General features: G+C 42.0%; 1 protein-coding gene across 3 annotated transcripts in view; it reads right to left on the bottom strand.

Annotated features, from left to right (window-relative positions):
• EVA1A (eva-1 homolog A, regulator of programmed cell death) overlaps positions 1-24,610 on the bottom strand; it is a 201,926-nt gene that overhangs the window by 125,716 nt on the left and 51,600 nt on the right. For 2 of the 3 annotated variants that reach the window (XM_088162486.1, XM_014872954.2), the window contains exons 2-3: positions 20,288-20,502; positions 10,080-10,203 (exon numbers count right to left, since the gene is read on the bottom strand). In XM_088162486.1, coding sequence (XP_088018612.1) covers positions 10,080-10,203; positions 20,288-20,502 — 339 coding nt within the window. The remainder of the gene's footprint in view (positions 1-10,079; positions 10,204-20,287; positions 20,503-24,610) is intronic. The other variant, XM_088162487.1, reaches the window with a different exon arrangement.

Below are 24,610 nucleotides of genomic sequence, written 5' to 3'. Positions count from 1 at the left end.
CTTTAGGCATGGTTGGGTGGAGGAAACCTTTCCAGGACAGCAAAGGTCTCCAGAGTCCTTGAGTACAGCCCTCGCTGTAACTCCCCCACAAGCATTTTCCTGTGGGCTACCTGGTGACTGCCTCATTTCAAAGGAATCTAAAAAGGATTTTACCTTTATTTTGGAGCATTAGAAAAAGTTCGAGTGTCACAAATTCATACATTTGCATGGAAATATCTTCTAACATTATTTCAGTTTAATTTTCCCTCGAGAAATTTTTTGTGAAGATGGTCTCATTTAATTTTTAAGAACTGAAGTTTTCCACCCTCAACAGCCTGGTGTGCACCTCTTACTTCTACAGGAGAAAATCTGAAACTGTGAAAGATACAATTCAGATGACAGTCCAGAATTATATTAAATAGGCAGCCTGCCAACTTCAAAAGCACCCTGAAAACTCAGGAGTGCCAAGTTTTGGAGGTCTGAAACCCCCTTTTGACTAGTAAGAAGATTGTTCTTTGCAAATGACCTTGTCAGATTCCTTTAAAATTACACTCCTGATGCACCCATCCAATTTGCAGTGTCTAAAAGGCACCTCTCCTCACTGTCACTTTCATTAGTCTGAAGTAGTTGTCCTTTTATATTCTGCTATGAAAAGGCTGGCAGTGCTGCAAATTAACTGCTACATTTCATTTCCAAACTAGAGTTCACATGCACCTAGTTGCACTTTCCTGTCGGACAAAGAGAAGTATATGGTTATCTAAGGAGGGGAAAAAAAGGAAAAAATCAAAATATGTGCACTAAACGAAGAGATGGGAGTTAAAAATAACACCTGGGAGACCAGGACAAATTTAATTCTCTTCCTTTTTCTTCTATTAATGAAATTGGGCTGATTTTCTGAAGCAGCTACGACTTACTGGTGCTCTGCTGCCTAAGGCTCAGCCTCACCATTTGTTAGTCCTGCTCCCAAAGACCTGCTGGCTAAAGTTCAGTGAAATTTGACAGAAACATCAAAATGACAAATGTAGTGAAGTCCCTGTATATTTTTTAAGAACTGGTAACCAATTTCAGAAGAGAGCCAACCCAGTGCCAAAGCTGGTTGTGATAGTTGCATTGTCCCACCAGTCAACCAGCATGGAATCACGACCTGTAAACCAGACAATTAACAAACTGTAAACTCTGAACTTGGCCAGTTATCATGGACTTAAACTTGGACTAGCTGCACCATAGGAGGCAACATGGGAAGCAGAGCCAAAACTTTTGTACTCCCATGAAAAGATGGGGGACATGCACTAAGGAAAAGAAGCTTAAAGATATATAAGCAAAAAGACTTCATTAGCACCACTGCTCACAGCAGTTTTGTTCTGTTCTTCCAGTGATTGTATAAATCTGGAATAATGCTGCTAAAGTTATTATTAAAATAGCTGAAAGGGAGAACTTAGTCTTATATCATTAAAACTGTCTTCTTCAGATGTTAAAATAATGGTGATAATAATTCTGACAAAGGAACATTAAATGGATACCTGATTGATATTTTTACATATAACCCACTGGGTTGCCTAGGGCATACAATATAGGAAAATGAAGTCTACTAGATTAAAAGCTAGTTCACTACTGTACTAAATAATTAAATACACAGTATTCCCTCAATGGCTTTGCCTAAGAAGAAAAAAAAAAAATGTAGCTGAGAGAAATACAGTAACTAAATTTCCAAAATTCATCATGGATGCTTTAGAAATCCCAGTTTGCAGAGACATGAACAGGTGACAACTTCCAGCGCCTTTGAAGTAGTCAGAAAAATCAGTGTCTAAGTGAGAAGAGTTTGATACACCATTAGTATGATAAAACACTGAAAATATCAGGAGACGCTTGTTTTTAAAATGTGTAGTTAATTTGCAATCCAAGTGTAGGACAGATATTGAAAAAATAATGAGGAAATGCACAGTAATGGAAAGAGTTTATTACCATGACAATACCCCAGAGAAGATTTACTCTTCTCTGCTTTTTTTCTTTTTCTTTTTTTTTCCCTTTTGTTTCCCTAAAAGACATTTATTTGGGGAGACATTTATTAGGGGAGAACAATTGGTCAGTATTTTTGGTCTTGAATAAGTCCACATACAGGAACTCCTGCAGAAGTGCTGTATAAATTTACTTCTCTGCTCTGTGAGTCCTACACTCACAGTTTAATCTGTGGAGTCAATATAACAGATCCAAACTTCCACAGAAGTTAACCTTTGCTGCATCTCAGTTTGCTTTTAAGAATATGGTATCTGGGACACACTTTTCATCTCAGTTCTTCACCAGTACGCCAGAAAATCTTGAAATCTGTTGTTCAGTGCTTGCAAACCTCTGCCATATTAGCACTGTGTTGAAATTTACACTTATGGGCTCCATTTTTCACAACTCGGTTTCCTTGTGTTCCAGTTAATCTTAGCTCCAAGGACACTCCTTGTTCTTCGGAGAAGACTCCCCAGTCACTTTGCCCCTGCCAGCAGCCAAAAGCATTTCTGATACCTGCAGGATGAGGCACCACACAGCCTCTGCTGTCAGCACATTAGGGCACCACAGGTGCCACAGTGCCCAAGGATGGGCAGCATCTCCTGAGGAACACAGGGAGCTCCTCCTGGCTCACCTATCTCCGCATGAAAGACCATGGTCTAACCCTTCCCTGTCCTTCATTTAAAATTCATGACTTAAAAAAGGATATTGTTATCCCTGGTTTGTTGGGGGTTTTTCCTGACCCCACATAAAACTTAAATGACAATGGACAAAGAGGATCTGTAAAAGTCACAGCTCTAGCATTTATGCAATTTAGGCAGATTTCAGAATTTGTCTTTTTTAGTGGTTCACATCTGGATACTGGAGACCTGATCCAGCAAAGGGAATCCTTGTATCTACATAATAGGAAACACCATGGTTTTCACTGACTCTTTATTATGTCAGTCAGGACTGACTGATTATGTTTGAAACAAAAATGGGATTTTATTTTATTCTTTTTTATTAACTCTCCAAGGTCCAGCAGCATTTTTTTTTCTCTGTAGGGGCAAGAAATTATGATTATAATAAGAATAGCATAATATAATTACATAAGTGATATCACATTTCCATTTATTATAATAGTTAAAATATTGTATTAATATTGCAATCATATTTATAATTAAACTGACAACAATCTCTGCATTTGCTGACACTGGAATCACATGTTCCTGTTAATCCTCCTCCTGGCAGTCCAGTCATTAATATGCTACAGAGATAGGGCTATTTGACAGCTCCTGAAAATCTCTGTGCATCAACAGCTTAAAACAATATTAATCATTAGCATTAGCATTTGTCTGGCTCCAATTGTGGGCTGATAGATCTGCCCTCTGTAGTTTACAACGTTCCTTTATTTACACCTTTTCATCACCACAGCGGTTGCTGCCTGAGGTTTTATTGCCCTTATAAATTTCCACTCCCTGCACCACCTTAACAGTTTTTAAATAATACAGATAAGCAAGAGGGAGCTGGTGAATGCAGGAGGCCAAAGGCTGGTGCTGTTGCCTCGGTGGCTGGGCCAGGGGCATGTGCCCATTAAACATCCCCAGCTCCATCGTGCTGCTTTGGGAAGCCTGGCCCACCAAAAAGCAATGCAGCAAACAATACAGTGAACTTCTCTTGCCACCAATAAACCTGTCTGATGAAGGAGATTAATGCTTTTCTGAAAGGGTTGATGACTACTGAATTACCAATCTATCCCAGCACTAAAATCAATCACCAGCATTAAAGCAACCAGGAATACATTTAAGTCCTTCTTTGCTCTCATCTTAAACTTCCACAAAACCTCTGCACTTTCTATAGCCCTCTGCTCTTGCTCACAGCATTTCACAGATTCTGTCTAGGGAATGCAGGCCTTGAGGCTGTGTGATGAGATGTGGCTTTTCAGGCCGTGTTCACTGAATTTAACAGAAAAGATGAAATCCCCAGCCAAGCAAAGCCAACGGCAAAGCCCACACAAGATTCAGTCCTGAAGTAATGGGTTGTAGGAAAATTTAAAGGTGGACAAGAGGCACTCACTGCAAGCCTAGGTGGTCCTTCCAAAATGTCTTTTCTATACTTTTCAGCCATTTCAGCTGAAATCTGATGAGCAGACCTGACCATTTCACCAAAAGACATGAAATCACAACATGGAGCAGGACTCTTCACCATTTTTTGATACTGGAATAGCTCTGGCAACACTAAGAGTATTCTGCTCTTTGCACAGGTTTTGCAGTACCCCTGGCAAAGAAAATTGCACATCCTCACCAAAAGGCAGATGCTCCTGGGACACAGCACAGCAGCACTATCACTGTGTGATAAAGAGCATCAATTGGAAGATGACACTTTTATCAGAAGGTGATCTAATTGGAATTAATTCCTAATTGATTTTTAAATTCAGTTGCTTTCTAGTTAAAGCTGCTTAGAGCTGTTAAGAAAAATAAAGTTATCTGAGTAAGATTTTGGTAAAGACATCGGGATGGTCATTCCCATGTTTGAAAAAAATTCATTGACTTTTCACAAGAATTAACTGGGCTTCTTACATTTTTTTCTTACATTTTATCAAATCTATGGTGAAGAGAATGAAAGCCTTTTCTCTTCAAAACAAGTGTCCAGTTGATTCTCAGCCCAAAGGTTTTTCCAGTAAATCAAAGCTACAGGTTCCAAACCACGACATAGTGACCTCCCTCACCCCCTTCCCTCCTCCTAACTCCTCACAAACTTTGGGCACTTCACCCTCTGCCAGTAAACGTTTCCTTCCCAGATACATTTCTCAGAGCCTTGATGTTCCTTTCCCAGATAAGCTTTTTTATTGTTACAGAGGGATTTGATCTGAAATTGGAGCCCAGGTCACAATCCGGGCTTTCTGAAACTTCAAAGGCTTCAGGCTTACATTTGTGAATAGAAGGTAGAGCAGCAAAGTTTGGATTTACACTTTGTTACATCATTGGGATGATTACTACGGGGGGGGCTTCATATTCACCATCCTTGAATTATCACATCCAGCTGCTTCACTAAGCATTTTAAAATTAAATAAAAATAATGTTTTAAAAAATAATTGGATGTAGATTATCCCTCCCACAGTCCTTGAGGTCATAAACTAAAGTAGTAACTGCCCAGGAGAAAAGTGGGAAAATATCACTATAACATTTTATGGGAAGCTGCAACTTTAGGCTCTTCAGAGCTGAGAAGGAATCAGTGCATTCAGGACAGTATGGTAATGGCAACGGAGGACATAAAAGAAAGGCACTATGTGGGGGTCCCATGGAGTAAGCCAAATGAATAAGGTAGGAGCAATCTCCTTTCTCAACAGCACTGCCTGGAAATGGCCACCCAGACAACACATCTCAGCCTAAAGAATTCCTTCTGCAGAGCAGGGCAAATATTTATGTCCCCATTTTGTTCAGGAGCATTGACACTTTTGAAACAGCAAAGCCAAAAAAATAACCAAACAACCTAAATGTTACAACGGGCAAAGAGCTGCTGTGCAGGGGCAGATGGATCTCTTCTGGTGCAATAGCCCAGAGTAGTGACCAAACCCAATAAAATCAGCTGCAGTGGTATTGTTGGGATGCAGAGAGGTGAAATTATTTCTTCAGCATGACTTGGGCAGCCCCACAGATCCTACTCCCAGCCAGGATTAGATCACACAGCCCCTCCAGAAAGTCTGGCACACGGAGCAAATATTTCCTAGCTTACAATAACACACACTCTTACACAGTTCTCTGTCTCTGAAGTGAGGGGGATGAACAAACACTGAATTGTTTGAATAATATTGGTGAATCCAGATTTCAGTTAGAGGGAATTCATGTTAGACCAATTAAATAGTATGTCAATTCCCTCTAATTATCTGTTCCTGCAGCCCACCCGGTAATTACACTTAATGGGTATAAATCAAATCAGCAGGTTACCTGGGAAATAATTGGATTTATGTGCAATTCTTTAATGATCCTGAAAGGTACCCCGGAGATTTAAGTCCCCTATGTGTTCAGGGATTGATCCTAGGCTTCAATGTGCTTTGGATGTGGATCTCAGGGTATATTGGCCCTGATAAATTGAATGTGCCCATTCCCTGGCACCAAAGCCTACTGGTGTGGGACCACTATCCTCATCAACCTTTTTAGCTTCTAAAACAAAGTATCTATACCCAGACCTCCCACTGGAAACCACCTCTAGCCAGTGTGAAATGCCAAACTACATCTACACTAGGACAGAACAACTCCAGGCTTCAGTGCTGCACCAGCACATCCCCACCTTGAGCTGCAGGGAGGCTGCAGGGGCTCTGCTGAGGCTCTGGATAGCAGGAGGATTTGCAGAGGCACCTCCAGGCTAAAAAGCACAAGCTGTGCTCTGCTGAGACCTGAACTGTGCCTTTGACCATCCCCCCAAAGGGTGGTGCACATTAGAAACTAAGGCACGTGTGTTATCGAGAAATAAAATAAACCACAGAATCATTGAGGTTGGAAGAGACCAAGATCATGGAGTTCAAACTTTGAACACCACCACGTCAGCTAAAAATAAAATCTAAGCTTCTGTACAATTTGATGAACCTTGGTCCTCAAGTCACTTGGGAGTTGTAAGTAAATCTCCCTTGCCCCAAGCTAGACAGAACAGAGCATTTTATTGATCATTTCTCATCTCCTTACACATCCTAAACTTTAAAATTAAAAGTACACACATATAGTGTATTTATTTATTTACAGACACAGAGAATTTGCAAGACTGCCAAACTCCTGGCACTTAAAAGCAGTTCCATGCACATATCTGAGTCCTGTACATGCAAGATGAGTGTCCATTAGAACCCAGATCCACCTATTGGGTCAGAGGAGACCATGAATAACACAAGGCTTCCCAAAAAACACACAAGCAAATTCATTTCTCACGGCTTCTAGTTAAGTATGCACTTCTCTGAACTATTTATTTTAATTTCTAGAGGAGGTGAGCTGCAACTCCTCTGCACCCTGCTTCCAGCAAGAGCATTCTCTGAGGGATGAGTACAGGAGACATCTCCTCATTGCCCTGCTCCCCAGAGCCCCACAGTCTGAAAAATCTTTGTCTTTTGCTTTCAGCATGATTTACTGTCCTCCATCTCCTTGAAATTCTGCCCATACAAAACCAAAATAGCACCTTGCCTTGTGCATGAACCCCACACAGCGAGCGAGCATCGAAACCACTCGATTTCAAATGCAGGGGAATGTCAGGGAGACATAACTGCAGTGACAGTGGCTCGAGGGGATGACTGCACCATCTCATAATTCTTCAGCAAAGGTACAAGCAAATGCCACTAACTTCAATTTTTCCTTTCTTTCAAGGAAGTCTTTCACTTTGGATAACTACCTCTGTTCAGGGGCCTTTTGAGGCTTCAGCATGACTCTGACAGTGGAAGAGTTTGGGTATCCTTATTTTATATTAAAGATGACTTGTCCAAACTCTGCAGGCCACTTCCCAAAGTGCCTCTAATACCTGTATACAAGAAAATTCACACTCATTTTACCTAGATAGGTACTGAACCAAAACACCTACTTCAGTGACATGATCATAACAGGCTCCCTCAATAAGCAACAAAAATAAAACAATATCCCTATCAATTCAAGACAATTCAGACCTTAAATAGCTTCTTATCAAAGTATTTCTGTTATGTCTGCTGTTAAGAAAGGCAAATTCAGAAATAGAACCCAAAAAATTGTATTTGCTTTTTGATAAAGCTATGAATCAAGCCTTGTGCCAGGCAGTGAGCTCTTCACAAAGACTCTGATTACAACTCTGTGTGTTCACACTTTCTGGAACAGCTCAACACTTCACAGGACCACAGCCTTGGGGTTCAGCTCTTAAGCATATATTCACTTACAGCTCATAAACAATACTCAAATAGTCAATAACCCAAAAGGCCCACCAAAATTTCTCATGGTCATGTATTTTGCATTTTACGGATGCACCATTCCTCAGTCTCCTCATTGGCCTTCTCCCTATAGAAAGGTGAAAAGGCTTATTGAGCTCACAACAGCACTAGATACTGTTTGTGGTGTGTGACTCAAAATTAACATTTTGAATCATGAGGGAAAGGCTGACTATGACCTGGTATCTCGGGACAAAGCTAATTCTCACATATTTCAAACATTGTTAGTTATCTAGTGGGTTCTGATTAAAAGTTTGCCCAATCACTAAGAAAGAATAATTTCTGTCAGATTACCATGTTTCTCTCTGCAAAATTTGAGCTGCCTGTAAAATGTCTTGGGGAAATGTTTTCAAGCAGCTTCCCCTGCTCTCTTTCACCTACCCTACACACTGACAAACTCCTTCTTTTCTACCATATCTACAATTAGCAAAGAATGCCAAGCCATAAATATTAATGCACACTTGGGTCCTGAAGGACCTTCAGAAGTTCAGCACAGGCCTCAATAGTCAGATTTTTCAAGTGAGCTTTGATACAAACCCTGCAGGTTCAGGAGGACTTGTCAGAACACCCTGCTAATCACCCCTCTCGAAGAGATTCATTTCTCACCCAACAAGAGATGTTATAATCACTCGTGAAAATCCCACAACAAATGCAGGTGCTTCATTACCTACTTCTGATTTGAATTCCACACAGACCTGGCCAGACCCCCACACTTCATTAGCACAGGTCTCTGCCTGCTGGGGCAAAAAGTCTTTTTTTGTGCTGCTGATGGCAGAGTCTGAATACTTCTGCTTTCGTTTTAAACCTTTTCTGAAGTCACATCTGTTTTTCTCTCCTGTGAAAACTTTCCTTTTTTTGTTTCTTCCCCAAAAATATAGCTGATGTGATGCTGGGGCCATGTAAGTTATATCATCTAAAAATCTTGAAGCTGAAATACCATGCCCAGACTAATTGCCACATTAATTCATAGAATCGTTAAGGTTGTAAAAGATCTCTAAGATCACCGAGTCCAACCATTAACCCAGCACTGCCAAGTCCACTACTAAACCATGTTCCTAAGCACCACATATACACATTTTTAATTTCCAACCACAGTGATTCCACCACTTCCCTTGGAAGGGTAGAACAAAGCAGCTTGTTCCAATGCTTGACTGTCCTTTCAGTAAAGAGATTTTTCCAGCTTTTAAACCCTACCTACATCTCCCCTGGTGCATTCTGAGGCCATTTTCTCTTGTCATATCATTTGTTACATGGAAGAAGAGATTGACCCCCCACCTTTGTACAACCTCCTTTCAGGTGGTTGTAGAGAGTGATAAAGCCCTCCCTGAGCCTCCTTTTCTCCAGGCTAAACACCCCCAGCTCCCTCAGATGCTCCTCATCAGACTTGTGCTCAAATAGAAATGGGTCCTGTTCTCCAGCTGACATCAGTGGGCACAGTTTGTTCACATCAAACATGATCCATCTCCAAAATAATATAGCTGCTTCCAAAGCCCTGATGGAGAATGGTGTCTAGGCTGTGCTGACTCCCCTGCTGGGGCCAGGAATTGGTCGAGAGGGTGTTGGTTGTCCTGAGCCAAAGCTGCCCTGGGCTCACTCCTCTGCAGCACACATAACTGCACCCCCAGTACCCAGCTCCATTTAATTTAAACACAGCTAATGAGATCATACAAAACACAAGTCAGCATTTCCCAGCCTGATCTGGGAGCAATTAAAAGCTGGCTTCTGGCACCGTGTGGGGAGGTGAGGTTCTGTCACACCACCATCGCCAGGCTGCCTGAGACAGCCAGAACTGAAGGAAAGCTTTGCCCAGGCAAGGAGCTCCCACTGCCCCCGGAGGGGCCAGCAGAGAGGGGACAAGTCCCTCTACCCCACCAGGACAGGACAGGAGGGTGGCTGCAGGTGGGGTCAGAAGGAGCCCACCCACCACTGACACCATGAGCTTAACAGTGGCAAAGGCTGGCACTGGCACCTGCAGAACCACTCTGAACTCCGCTGGCAAGCAGGAAAGAGACAGAGCAGGAGTATCCCCAGCAAGTGATGGGGAAAGGGGAAACACTCCACCTTGGGAGTTATCTTACACTGAAAATAGAGGTGAAAGGGAACAAGAAGTCCTAGAAGGCCTCTCTGGTGAGTATTTAGTATGAAAACGCTTTGGTCTCAACAGAGCAAACAGATTTGATAGAGAAATACTTACTTGGCCTGCACTTGTACCACACCAGGAGGTACTTGCCGGTCCCGGGGCACGGATCCATCCCGAACAGCCGGCTGTTGACGAGGAACTGGCAGCTCCGCCTGTCCTGGCACTCATCCAGCATCTTCTGCAGCCGGGGATATACACAAGAAACACAGAAACAAAAGCACTTCAGTATCCCCATGAAAGGGAACGTCAAACAGACACAAACTGCAGGAAGGCAAGGCCATCCCGTCCTTGCCTCCACCACCAGCCCTGGCAGGAGGCAGTGGATGATGCTCAACATCATGGGTACCACAGGAGCCATGGACTCACTGCTCCTTGCACTGTTTTAAGAGCAGGGTTTCATCCCCTGGCATGGGTACAAAAGAAAGGATTTGCACTGGGATGGTCACAGAGATTTTGAAATATTTGCATGCCATTTAATCATAAGACAGTACAATCCCAGGAAAAGCAGCACTGAGGACATGGATCCACCTTGACAGTTAAAAGTAAAAACTCGAACTCTGCCACCATCAATCTGCTTTAGATTTCTCTGGAGATACACAATTTCAAGACAGCTCTTGTCTCAGTTATATAAAAGCTGGTATAAATATATATAAAAATTGCTGGTATTCCAATAATTAGTAGTTGTGGTGGGAACACTCTTATACAGCCAACTGAGTCAGTTTTTAATAGGGTTCATTCCTCTTCCCCCATGATTATTACATTCTTTTAGCTAAACTCAGGAAGGGGCTGTGAGTCAGGGGGTTCTCTCACTACTGGCATTTTGGGTCCTACCTCCTTTTCTGCTTTTCCTCTAGTGCTTGTTCCCCACTCCCCCATTCATAACACTCACAAAAACTCCATCTCAGAATCCACAGGGGCAAGACATTCTGTCTCCTGCTAGAAAATAGCTTCATTAAGGAAGATTAATGATTTCTTTTAACCCTGTGATCCTCTAAAGCAATGGGGGGGGAGAATATTATTGAGTGGGGCAGTAATTAAGTTTTAAATTCAGCTGGATGGCTAGGGTGGTATTTATGTACTCCTGTAGAGCCCCTAAAGCGCTAAAATTACCATAATGTTTGCCTGACACACATGAACCTGTCAGAGCATTTTGAGACCACAGAGCGAGGTAATCCACCAGCCTCGTTAAGTCCCTGTGATACAGAGCTGTGAATTCCAGCCCCAAAACAATTCATTTTCACTTGCAAGGAGGCACTGGAAAATCCTTCCTCAGAAATTCCCCTAGGCTCCCCTGGTCTCTTTTGTCTTCTCTCTGTTCACTTTTCTTACACCCACCTCGATATTTGGGCTTTCCCACAATCTTCTCCCTGTGCCATTAACATAAAGGCTGTCCCTGCTCTACCATGTGCCACCCAAACCAATTTTCTCTCTGCTTCAGTGACTACTTTCTATTTTGAGTTCTCCCTGAATGTAATATATAGAATCTTTAGCATTATAGCTCTGAATGTCATGCTCTGAACAACAGCTGTTCCAGTTTCAAGTGCAATTTGAAGCTGCCTCATTTGTGGTTGCTCATAACTTCCTAAAGCTTTCACCTTTTGGGCTGACACATGCAAGAATTCATGCTTGCCTCAAGTCTGACCTTTATTTTAAAGTTCAAACCAAAACAATCCAGGCCTTTTCTAGCAGGCAGAGAACATATGCTGTTGTTTTCCACTCACAAAGGTAATAAAATGCAGGCATCTCATTTAAAAATACGGGATTTAGGATGGAAAGGCTGAGAGGTGAACACTGAAGGAGGTGCCTGGGAGCATTAGCCCCAGCTTGACCATCACGTTAAAATGCACAGAAACAGCATATTATTTCCTCTAGGCTCATAAGGGTTGGCTGCTCACTCAGCATGTGAAATTTAATTTAATGCAAAATCCAGTGAGTTGCAAAGGAATTTAAGCGATGATCCAGCACAGATATCTCTTTTCATCTCAAAAAGCAAAGAACAACTGAAACAACTCTGGAGGGCTACACATATGGAGAGAAATTCTCTCCAAATCATTGTGCACCTGAAAGGATTTTCTGGTACTGGACAGCCTGCTTGCACACAACTAGAACTAAGAATATTGAGCAAAGGAAAAGAAGCAGGACCCCAAATGTTTCCTTTCCCTTTAGGGAAGCTTTCTCCCCTCAAAGGCAGTAGACTTGTGTTTTTTATCTACAAACTGTTCACAGCAGACGGATGGGCATTTCAAGAGCCTTCAGCATTGTGTCATGGGTGCTTTTAAAACCAGTGGGAAAACTTCCCTGGGTTTCAGAAGACACTGAGTTAGGCCAACAAGGAAACGACTTTGGAAACCTCAGCTGAGATATCTCAGCAGCACTTTGTTTATCTGTGCTTAGGCTCAGCATCAGGAGCAAAGACAACAATTCAGTGACCTCAGAGAACCATGGACACGGGCAGCCTTCAGGTGGTGCCACTTTGTCTTGGCTCTGCTCTAACTTTTGGCAGCTCTTGCTTATTCCTTATATTCCACATAAGTGAAACCTCCTGAGTTTACTTCCTGTGGTATGCAAAGGGTGGAACAGGGCAGCAAAAAACAAAGCCTTAGGGAGAAATTTGTAATTAAATTAAGGAGCAAAAGCCATCCCTGACATTGTGAGACTACCAAAAAAGGTGAAGTGTTCTTGGGTCTCAATATGCCATTTACTAATTTGTTACAGTGTTTAGCTACAGTTCCAATTTAATTTGACAATAGCCATGACTCTGTGAAGTTTCATGTGGGAAAAGAAATCAATGTTTCCTTTTCATTCACATAACTATTTTACCTCCGCCAAAGGGCAACATTTTTCCTGAAAATATAAAAAAAATCGTTAAGATTTCTGATTTCCTGTACACTGTTTGAGTAATGTCTTATGCATAATGAAATATATCCACAAAGAGTAAAATAAAATTTTTGAAAAGTTCAATCCTCAGTGAAATACATCAGGAAAAAATACAGAGAAAATTAGCTGTCGTTGATGGTGCATTTTCTTGTTTAAAAAAAAAAAAAAATATTGTTACACTAGTCTTAATGTTAACTTAAAAAACTTGCACATATAAATTTAACCTAACCTTGCATGCACAGAAATTTTCTTTCCTGCTGCTTTCATCAGTACATGCTATGTACCAGCATCTCCTTAAACACTGTGCAGAACATGTGTGACCAGATGATCCCCCAGAGGTACAGTGCCCTGCAGATCCAAGGGTTCTGGTGTTTACCAGAAGCCAAGGCCTTGGCTTTCTGGCCTCACTCTCAAAAATCATACATCTAGGCAGAATCAGAGCTCTGGCAGATGTCAGATGTTTTTTCTGAAGTATTGATCAGACAGACTGACACCAGGAAAGCTGGGAGTTCACTTGGTAGTGAGGGAATGTCTTGAGCTCACATGGGTTTTGCTCAATGGATGGAAAAATGTAGGCAATTCATTCCGTGTTTTCCTTGTTGTTCTGGTTGTCACTGTCAGCTGAAAAGGTGGGAAAACAAAACCACAAAACCAACCACAAAGAGGCCCACAAACAATCTGGACTTGCACAGAAATAGCAATAGGCCCACAGAACCATCCCTAACTGGGATGTACAATCAGCTCCTTATGTCTCCAAATCTGGTAGATCCCTGACTAAAGCCAAATAAAATCACCTCAGTTTAGATTATATTATAAAAATCACTCCAACTAAGGAAGGTGGAGGAGGAATTCAGGAATTCTCGTCTGGCATGAAAGGGGAGGGAAGACACATTAATTGCACTGTGCCATTTTATAATTGCATTACAGTGGTAAATCAGGCCTGAGGGCTGACAGCCAGTGCTCAGGAGGGGGAAGTTGTGGCTGTTTAAACCCATTCCATTCCCTAGTTCATGACTGAGCTAAGAAGTTGCAAGATTTAGAGAAGATAAGAGAGCAAGAAAAGTGAATTCAAGTAAAATAAACACTAATCTAACCCCTGTGATTTATGCCCTGGATTAATCTCCCTGCGGCGACCCAGGTCTTAAAGCAAGGGCAGCCTTAAGCTCAAAATCACATATTTCTAGTGGCCACTGCAGATTAAATACATTTCTCGTGCTCATTTTGTTGTGCTCATTAGCTAAGTAATTGCTTGTGCTCATTAGATAACAGCCTTTTAAATGAGGAGCTGGACGAGAGCTCTGCAAGGAGGCCATCCCCAGCCATTTCCAAGGGCACACTCGTTTTTAGCCTGTCTCTTCAAATCACTCTTCAAGAAGTGCTTCCCCTGCACACTTAAAATAAACCACAACTGAGCTTAACACCCAAGGCAATTAAACTTATCTCAGTTCCTGGTCCCTCGGAGCAGTTCATAGATTCAACACGCTTGGGGTGAAACTTTGGGCCCATAGAAGCCAATGGTGAAACTCAAAGAGGACAAGGACTTTGCCACAGGCCTTCTCCCTGTACAGCCTACATCTTCAAAGGACCATAAGGATGACTGCAGGGTATGTCAGTCATGCATGAAATTACACAGAGGAGCCCTACTAAATAATTGCCCAAACTGTGTGCTGCTGGGGAGAGTAACTCACAGAGCAAGCTGCACAAATGTATCAGAGCCATGTGCAGTCAAATAAAGATGGACAGAGATATGTACTAAGAACTTTATGCAAGAAGATACCAGTAATTTTAAGCATTTTTGAGTCAAATTCAGTCCAGGCATGGCCACTATGGTGGAGTTACACCAATACTTATATTGGTGCACCTTCAGAGTTTTTGCAATGGGAAGAAGTAAATACAACAAACAAGGCAGCAAGAACTATCCCTACAGCACAGTGCATTCATAATGGATTCATGTCACATTTCATTTGAATTTTGGTACTCTTTCGTGTATCCTCGAACACTGGTAATACTTTAAAACACGCTATAAGCTTAGTGCTTTCAAGTTGAAAACTTATTTACAGGTCCTGTTCCTGGACATTAACCATTCATCTCTATTCATTCATGCAAATTACTGAAGTCCGTGGAGCAAGAAGATTTTCCAAGAATCAGCAACAGGGAAGTACAGACTACATGAGGAAGTGAAATCCATGCTGATGACATGCCTACCTGTGCTTTCATCAACCCTGCTCCACTAGAAACTAGTTCAGCTTTGCCCAAATTACTGCAGTCCATCTGTGCATCACTTGAAGAAGAGATCAAAGGCCCTGAATCCTGATCTATAGCAGGTTTTAGGGCTCTACTATCTCTTATCACTCTCCCATGGACCTTGCAGTGCTCACAGAAGAGTCAGCAGGAGAGAACTATGCCCACATATTTCGTGATTCACATAAACATACCAGACTGTGAAATAAAGAACTGAAAACTGGGCATGCATTCCCTGTCACCAGCTCTGCTATGGGAGTAGTAAATGCCAGCAGGACAGTAGAGCAGACAGCAATGGGCTGGGATGTTAAAACACAGCAGAATTCACCAGTGCTCCTCTGGCAGGCCCTTGAAAGAGCCCAAGAAGCACCAATTCACAAAGAGCAGCAACTTGTTCACCAAATAGAAGCACCTGATAAAAGCTGCATTACAAATATCACCTAATTAACATTACCTACATTTCCTAACAGTAGGAAACTTAATCTGTATGCAGGGTCAACTTCAAAGGGAGAGGAGGTCTAAACTGAAGAAATACAAAAGGATGCATAACCAAAAGTCATGGGATTAAAGAAAGGGAAAGCTTAAAGCACAAAGTGAAAAAAAAATCCCTGGGAGCAAATCATTACACTGTCAAGCAGGGTCTTAGTCGCAATGATGGAAGTTTAAATTTAGAGTAAACAAAGCATTAGGAGGCTTACACCCCGGGGAGCAGTCCTGCCTCATCAGGGAGACCAGCTGCACTGGCCACCTCTGCTTCCAGTGCCTCTTCTCCTGCAGGACATAATCACTCTGCTCTGATGAGCTGTTTCAGTCAAGCCAAAGATTTGAAACACATAGCAATTTAGATATTGTCTGTGACCTCTGCATCCAACAGTTCTACTTTCAAATAATTAGCTGGGGTAGCCACTTGCCAGAGTGTTCTATTTCTTGTATCTTAGGCAAGATTCATGAATGACACTGCACTGGTTCTGTGATTTTTAACAGCAACTTAGGCAGTGCAGTAACCTCTTCTGGAGCCTGAGCTCACTGCTCACCATCCTCTGCAAAGTAATTAATATGGTCTGAAAAAGAGTTGCCCATACTACTCTTTAGTTCACTGACATTTTTGAGACTGAAAGCTTCCCTGTTCAAACTGCCTAGAAACTGTGGAGTTCGAATATGCAATATAATAATGAGTTCTCCTCCCAGTGGTACTGATGACCATTATTCTTCCTTTCTACCAATTTCTTCCTTCTTTCCCCCTGACCATCATCATCTTATGAATGTTCAGTCATGAGAAAGGGCCCTTTCTCATTCATGTTGAAGCCACTTAGGGCTGTGACATCAGTGAGACCATGCAACATCTGGTGACTAGACATGTCAGGAGCCATTGTCCTTGGCCTGCCAAGAAAGCTGAAGCAGTTGGGAATGTTTCCTTTTACTTGGTATTTTACTTTTAATCTGGGGAATCTAATTCCCCAGAATAACTGGGGAAAACAAAATCCACTTTGGAAACAGCAACACCAGCCCTCTCTTTTTGTGATCAACAGCTGGCCTGTGCTTTGAGAGCCATTTCTGGAAAGTTTATCTCATCTTTCCATCAGCAAAGAGGTCAGCTCGCTTTTGCTTCTTTTTTTTAATTTTTTTGTTTGTTTGTTTAACAGAAACCTTCCTGGTGTATGAAACTTTTTAAAAAGGGGAGGAAGAGTTCAGGGAATCCTGTGGTCAGCATACAAGGAATCTGCTCCCTTTTGTAGGGCTGCTGGAGCAACAGAAGATCGTGGCAGCAGAGGTGTCCTGTCTCTCACCCAAAGGACAAAAGGAAATACCACATCAGCAGCACTAGTGATTCTTGTCACCAAGGACTGGATGTCCTGGAGAGTGTTGAAAGAGACCCAGGGCACAGGCCATGCCCACAGGCCCTCCCCAGATTAGCTAATCTTTCTAAGAGGAGTCAGGATTCAGCCCCAGAGCACCTTCCAAGCACAGCTCCTCTTGGGGAAATGAGTGACACAGTAAAATATTGCCCTTGAAGGAGCATCCATCTGCTGATTTCAATACCTGTGCATATGAAGAGAGAAGTTAGCCCTCAATGTCTTTGATAAATTTCAGGGGGCAGAAGCACAATAAATTAAGTCGTTATCCAGGGCTTTCTGTTTTTCTTACAAATAAGCTGTGGTTTTATTTTCTGCCAGTTTATCAAAATGATAAAATTAGAGGTAATCAGCTGTAAAGTGTAATATAGTTTTCTGGTAATAAGCAATCATTTTAGCCAACCATTAGACATTCTTCCATACAAACCTAGAGTGGTTCACTGCTGAAAACAAGTGGCATCAAAAGTACTGATGCAGAATTCATCCTTCCAGTTCCTAAAGGGGGCTTACAAGTGGCTTACAAGAAGGGTGTGCAGTCATACAACAAGGGGGAAAGGCCTTGAGGTGAAGAAGGGTGAGTGTAGATTAGATATTAGGAAGAAATTCTTTACTCAGAGCATGGTGAGGCACTGGAGCAGACTTCCCAGTTCTGGCTGTCCCATCCATGGAAGTGTTCAAGGCCAGATTGGATGGGGCTTTGGGCAGCCTGATCTGGAAGCTGTCCCTGCCCATGGCAGGGGGTTGGAACAAGATGATCTTTAAGGTCCCTTCCAACCCAGACCATTCCATGAATCTGTGATGATTCTATGAATGTCCAAATTCTTTGTGCATTTGGAAAGCTCTCACTGAATCTGACATTACAGTGTTGGAATAACAGATATGTGTAGTCTGGGGTCACTGGGTCACTGCCTTAATGTCTCATACATACTCTCCCAGGTGGTCTGCAAACAAAAACAAGTGACTAAAGCAAGGAATCCTGGCAGCCAATCACACTAATTCACATAAAGCAGAATTAGTAGTGGTTCTCTTAGTGTAATCAACTCCTTCTTTTCCCATTTTAACATAGAAACAACGAACTGGATATTTACAGTGGAGAGAGATTGTAAATGGGAGTTTACACACACAGCTAGTGTTTGCAGGGAACAGAGTTAATAAATGCCCCTCACACTCCTTCCAGACCACTCTCAAGAGAAGCAGCAAATTTATACAGTCATGGGTTTGATTAGACACAATGATTTTATATACTTGGTTATGAAGGGTTTGGTTTGGCTGACTTTTTCAATTACTGACAACCAGAATATACACACAATTGGTTCTGCCTGTAGCAGCCATATATCTGAGTTGCAAAACCACAAAAATACACGCAATTTCCTTGTCTACAGCTTTCCAATTTTCCTACACACATGCATTTCCTACCAGTGAGCTGCAGGCAGCTTGCCATTCAGCTTGTGGAGTTCCTGGCTTACCCCTCCAGAACTGAGAGAGAAGATGAGATTCATCTCTGGCATTCAGACTCATCCTACCTTGGACAATCACAACACAGGGAGGGATCAAAGCCACATCTGGGGGCACCAAAGAGGCTGTGAGTCTCCTCCAAAAAGACTCAGGAAAGAAATTTGTGGCAGAAGAGAGAATGTCAGCTGCTTTCCCAGCACATCTGCATCCCCAAAAATGGGTTAATAAAAGTGTTTTGGTCTCAGTCATGTATCAAATGTACTGCACAAGAGCTCTGCTGCAGGACTACCTACAGGGACCACAATTCTCACTCTGATAAACAGGGACTGGGAATTACAAATCGTCTAAGTATTGAAGGCAAAGCTAATGGGGAACAGATCTGAGGACATAAAAAACTAAGAGAGGCAGGTAAGGATTTCTTTTCAATCCCTCCTACACATAAACCATGAAAGGGAAAGCCTAGGGTAATATCTTCCCTCAAGTTCTTCCTGGTGCCTTAAATGGGCCACTCACCCACAAGGGTTGAGGCGATGCTCATAGCTATCAATCACCTTGGTAAATGAGATGTTGAAGGTAAATTTTTCAGTAAATCAATAAAAGAGGGAAGGCTAGCCTCTGCCTAAGCTTTCTCTCCATGTTTTCCCACCCTAAACAACACAATTGCCTCTCTTCTGTTTCATTATGGACTTTTGTTATCATATCTGGGAAAACCTTCCACTGATAAGGAGCACGTCCTCCCGTACTACAGCTCAGTCCTTTGCTGTGCAGTGGGAGTGTCATGAGGGCAACTTCAAATCTGTCAGTTAAAGGGTTACACTGCACCCAAAAAACAACCTTGTGCAAATTCTTGAGAACTTAACACTGATATTTGGAGTGCCAAAGCACTCACATCAACTTTTTAAAAAATGCTGTAAATGTCTCTTAAAACTCTGGATGCAAGAGTGAGAAGTGATGTGGAAAACTCTGGCCTTTATCCAAATTATAAAAGAAATTACTCACTAACCCTGTAGGTTCATTAATCTAGTCTGGTATAAATTTTTATTATGAGTTATTATTGATTCTAAGCTATAAACACACGAGATGACTGAGAGCTTTGCCCAAAAGTTTTCGCAGTCCCAAATCCAACACTTGGAAAAACTTGTGCTTGCTTCAACACCCAGGAGCAGACCCTGTTCATCCCAACAACATCGGCCAACTCATGTTTCTAATTTTAGTTGTTCCTACTAGCAGTTGAGTAACACTGGCACCTTCCAAATAATCCTTTGATTTCTTGACGTCACATGTGCTCTTGGGACAATACACAGAGACAACTTTCCCTGCACAAATGGTCACAGCTGATTAACTACTGGGGGATGTTACGAGTTTAAGTGATATATGACCACTTACACTGGCCTAAGAGCCAAATGAGTCACAAGAAGTAAAGCCAAGGATTCTCTCTGGGTTTCAAGTTACCAAAGTAAAAGCCTCTTGAAATAGGATCTAAAGCAAAAAGAATGCTACAGCAATTTCTGAATGTGTTGAAAAAGCTAATAATTGGGAAGGAAAACTATAAAAATAATGCTCTTCAAACCCAGTCAAACATAATGCAGCCCCTTCAACCATATTCCTCAACTGTTACTGACTAGAGTTGCAGGAAAACTAAGAAATCCACCACCAAAATCTAATTGAGTCCTGTCTAAACTACAAGGATGAATTATCCACTAAGCTGTGTGAGATGGCAGAGCTCCTGTGCTGGGTAGCCCTGCTTACAGAGATCTGTGCAGCACCAACACTGAGAGCTGCTGCCTGGCCAAGGAAAGGTGAAGTTCAAAATTAAGAAGTGCATTTTAACAATACCTGAAGAGAAGTGCCAACTGAACAGGCAACATCTTCTTTAATTAAAGTTGCATAGGAGTGGGGATAGCGAGAAGGACACAGCTGATGACTTGGTACAATTCGGCCATAAAAAGAAGACTGGATGCTGATGGTGGTTCTGTGGGGACATCTCAGGGACACATATTCTCCATCACAGGCACGGTCAGTGTAATTCTTTAGTACCTGTGATATGTAACCTGCAAAAACCGTGACAAAAACCATCATTAGTGAAAAGTAGTTAACATTTAGGTGATTTATGGCAGTGCAGCCAACAAACACAAAAGAACAGGCAATGAGGGATGCAGATTTTTATTACTCATCTCACAAAGCTGCAAAGGAAAGACACAATGACAGGGAGATTAGGGACACTTGGTGATTTGACCTTCAGCCATGTTTCATATCCTTAGTGGAAGCAACATTTGGATGCTCTAAACTCTTAGTCAAATAATACAACTTATTTACATCAGCATATCTGTCAAGTTTACAGGAAAAGCAGCTGAGCCAGACTCATGATTTAGACTCAGTCTAGATGCCACATACAATTTCTGGCCCCCCAATACAAGACAGATTTCAATAAACTGGGGTGAGTACAGAAAGCCACCAAAAAGGCTGGAAGCTGGAACACTTCCCCTGCAAGAAGTGGCTTCTTCAGCCTGGAGAAGAGACATCTTTGGGGGAAAAAAACAGCAGCCTGCCAGTATCTACTGTGAGGTTATCAGAGATGGAGCCAGGCTCTTCAGGGTAGAAGAATGAGAAATACCAGGCACAATAAGAAACAGGAGAGTTTTAGACCAGATAGATGGAGCAACTTCTTCAGAGAGCAGTCAAGCAGTGGAACAGCTTGCCCAGAGAAGCTGTGCAGCCCACATTATTGGGAGTTTTCAAGACATTACTGGATAAAGCCCTGAGCCACCTGGTCTGACATTCTAGAGCAGTAGATTAGACTAGAGAAAAGTCCCTTCCAACCTCACTTTTCCTATAAACCAATGATCATGGGAAAAAAGGTCCAAATGCAGAGTCACCAAGGGGAAAGCAGGGCTACAATTCTTGTATGAGGCCCTATTCCATCATGGCATACCAGTCACATCTTTGATCTCCTTTCACATTATACCATTTCAATTCTTCTGGCTGCACCTTCTGTTCTAGGCCTTTGACACTTCCTCAGAACTTTGATTCCTCTCTAATTCTGCACAGTCACAATCTTTTTAGAAGGAAAACACTGCACAGAACCAAATGTCTCCTTGTTTCTTAGAGGATTATGTTATTCACTATAATGAAGGTGTTGACAAGAATAAAGCAGGGGGACAAAGTCTGATTAAAATTACACTGAGTCAAAAGGGTTGATTACATCCAGGTTGCCATGGGAACTCACAAACAATCCTGATTTTGCCACACTCAGGGAAGCCTCCCTGATGCTGATACAGAGACATCCATACAGGGAGCACTACAGCATGTCCCACATCAGTGTCAGACATGGCTCCATTCAACCCCACAGATCTCCTCTTTGCAATGGGTTTGGAAGTCCCCTTCCCACTACTGCCACCAACACAAGCCTACAAGCAGCCACAATGCCTGTTCCTATCTTCCTCTGTGAAGGAAGACAGAGGACATGGTGGTATGGCTGCTGCTATACTCTTAAGAGATAATAGAGAAAAAAGACAAAACAATTAAAAGAAACAATCCCTGGAAAAATTCCTAAAAGGAAACATAAAACTAGTTTTTCAAAAACTTTAAAAGAGTAATTAGATCCCACTTTCCTCATTTTTTTTACTTTTAGATGACACATATCCAGACATTTTACTGGGAATAGCTCTTCTTCCATGCCAACACCAAAACCTAGCTCACGAGTGCTGTGAAAGACCACCAGTTTCAACAAATTTCAACGTGTCTAAAACAACTGCAATTACTGTTCTTAGAGAAAACCAACACAAAGTAATTTAGGTTCATCATTCAAGCTGCCACTCTGAGGGCTGGATTCTTTGATTTCTCTAAATTTTAGCCTGTAGTTCTTACTTAACAGTTCTGTTGCTGTAGTGCCTCGAGGTGTGTGCCAAATAAATATTTACTCAAGTCAGCATATTAATTTCCAAGTCCCAAGGGCAGCATTTGCTCACAAGAAAATAGCTGAGACACAGCCCCAGTTATCAGACTGAGTGACAGGGCTGCATCAGATCAGGAAAAACACTATTTAATTAGTGCCTTTATCTCACTTGTTCAAGGAAGCACTCTGGGACAAAATGAACTACTGGAGTGGACTTCCTTCCCCAGCTGGTAGAATACATGCCGTGGGGGTGCTGCACACCTAGTCCTGGAATTAGTTCAGTCCTCTCCCTCAAAAGTAAGGCAACTACACAGGATGGCCATCAGGGCAAGCAAAGCAGAAATATAATCAGAATACAACACAAAATATTGAAATGCACTTTCCATGCTGGTACTCCAGTGCATTAGGACTTTTCCCCAAGGCCACTCTATTAAGGAGCCAGAGAAATACAACCAAAGTGCAGTCAAGACTCTACAGTCTCCTCTGCATATTCAACTACTCTGTCAGAACAGCCTCCTACAGCATGCCTTTCAGATTGCCAATTCAGGATCAGGGAAGGTTTCAGCCCCTGCAATTAGTGCAGTCACTTGTTGAAACAGCTCCTTCCTCTCATCTTCCATCAGCAACCTCAAAATAACTTGAGTTCACTCAAGCTCAAGATATTGAAGGGATTGAACGCTTTGATGGTGACTGACTCATAATAAACAAAGCACAATGTCTGAAACTCTGGCACTGACCACTGTCAGAGAGAAGACACTGGATTAGGCACGGGCATGGTCACAGAGGAGATGATGTTCTTCAAAGTGCAAAAGGCTGTAGAGAATTATTGCTTTTTCTTTTTTCTCTTTAAATGTATCAGATTTGTACTATTTCATTGGTAGTTCTTTTGAAAGTGTTGGCATTTCATTACCCATTGATTCATGGTTCAGTAACCCAAAATCTGAATTATTTTCAGGACTCTTGTTGAATTTTCAGTAACAAGTCTCCACGTAGCCTTTTATAACCTTACATGTGATGCCAGGGAGGGAACTACTGGGACTCTTTTTGCTGAATGAAATACTTAAATATGAAGCCAATTGCAGATGTTTGAGGACTTTAATGGCAGGGTAAGACAATGCTAGAGCAGGTGGTAATTTGAGCTTTTCTTAAAAAAATATGTATTTCATTTGAAAACATGTTAAAAGCAACAAAGAAATCTAAAGAATTAAGCCCATCAAACCTTTTTTAAATGCTTCATGTTTTGAAAACCTGGGATAACAAAAACGTTTTGGGGTTAGCACTTCTCTTAAGGATTGTGTCAAGGATGTGGAATCTTTGATGGTGGGCTTTCCTGCTCCCAAATTAAATCAATGTATAGAACTCCAGAGTTAAACGTCTCTTTAATTTAAAAAAAACCAAAAAAACAGTGTCACCACCAAAGAAGGAATTTACACTCTGGAGACAGAATAAGCAACCAAAAGAAATGCATCACAAAAATGATAGAACATTTTTCCCTCAAAAAAGAAGGAAAAGTTCCCTTCAAACACCACTTGCAATTTATTTTTCCAAAGTGTGAGGTTTACCTCCTATCAGTCATCAGCAATTATGCTACACTACTCACCAAACACAATGCTTATTGCTGACTGTAACTGTACCCCTCCCAGCAATGTCAGCTCCCAAGAATCATCTGAACCATTGCCTCTCCAGGACTGTTGATTCAGTTCCCATTCAACAGTCAGTTCTAAATTCTAACATAAGGGATTTGTTAGAGAAACATAGCAGTTTCATACAGAATATCACCATTTTACAGGAACTGTAAAACTAAACATCCTCTTTTATTACTCTCATGGAGCTACAGCCCTTCCTTTTTGAAACCAAAACAGCTGATGGAGCAGTTCACAAAAGCACAGATGGCATAAGAGCTTCCACCCCATCCAGAAGTAGGAAAATACAGCCTCCAGTACATAAAGGGGCTTTACAACAAGTCCAGAGAGGGGCACTTCACAGGGACATGAAGTGATAGGACAAGATAGAATGGCTTTAAACTAGAAAAGTCTCCTCTTAGAAAGAAATTCTTTACTGTGAGGGTGGTGAGGCACTGGCACAGGTTGCACAGAGAAGCTGTGGCTGCCCCATCCCTGGAAGAGTTCAAGGCCAGGTTGGACAGAGCTTGGAGCAACCTGGGGTAGTGGAAGATGTCCCTCCCCATGCAGGGACTTGGAATGAGATGGTCTTTAAGGTCCCTTCCAATGCAAACTGTTCTATGATTCCATGAGTCTATGAGT

This window comes from Sturnus vulgaris, chromosome 3 (genome assembly GCF_052056855.1).
Source record: "Sturnus vulgaris isolate bStuVul1 chromosome 3, bStuVul1.hap1, whole genome shotgun sequence".
In the NCBI taxonomy this organism is placed as follows: Eukaryota; Metazoa; Chordata; class Aves; order Passeriformes; family Sturnidae; genus Sturnus; species Sturnus vulgaris.
The sequence above is the reverse complement of the archived record's forward strand: the minus strand, read 5'-3'. Positions and strand labels throughout refer to the sequence as shown.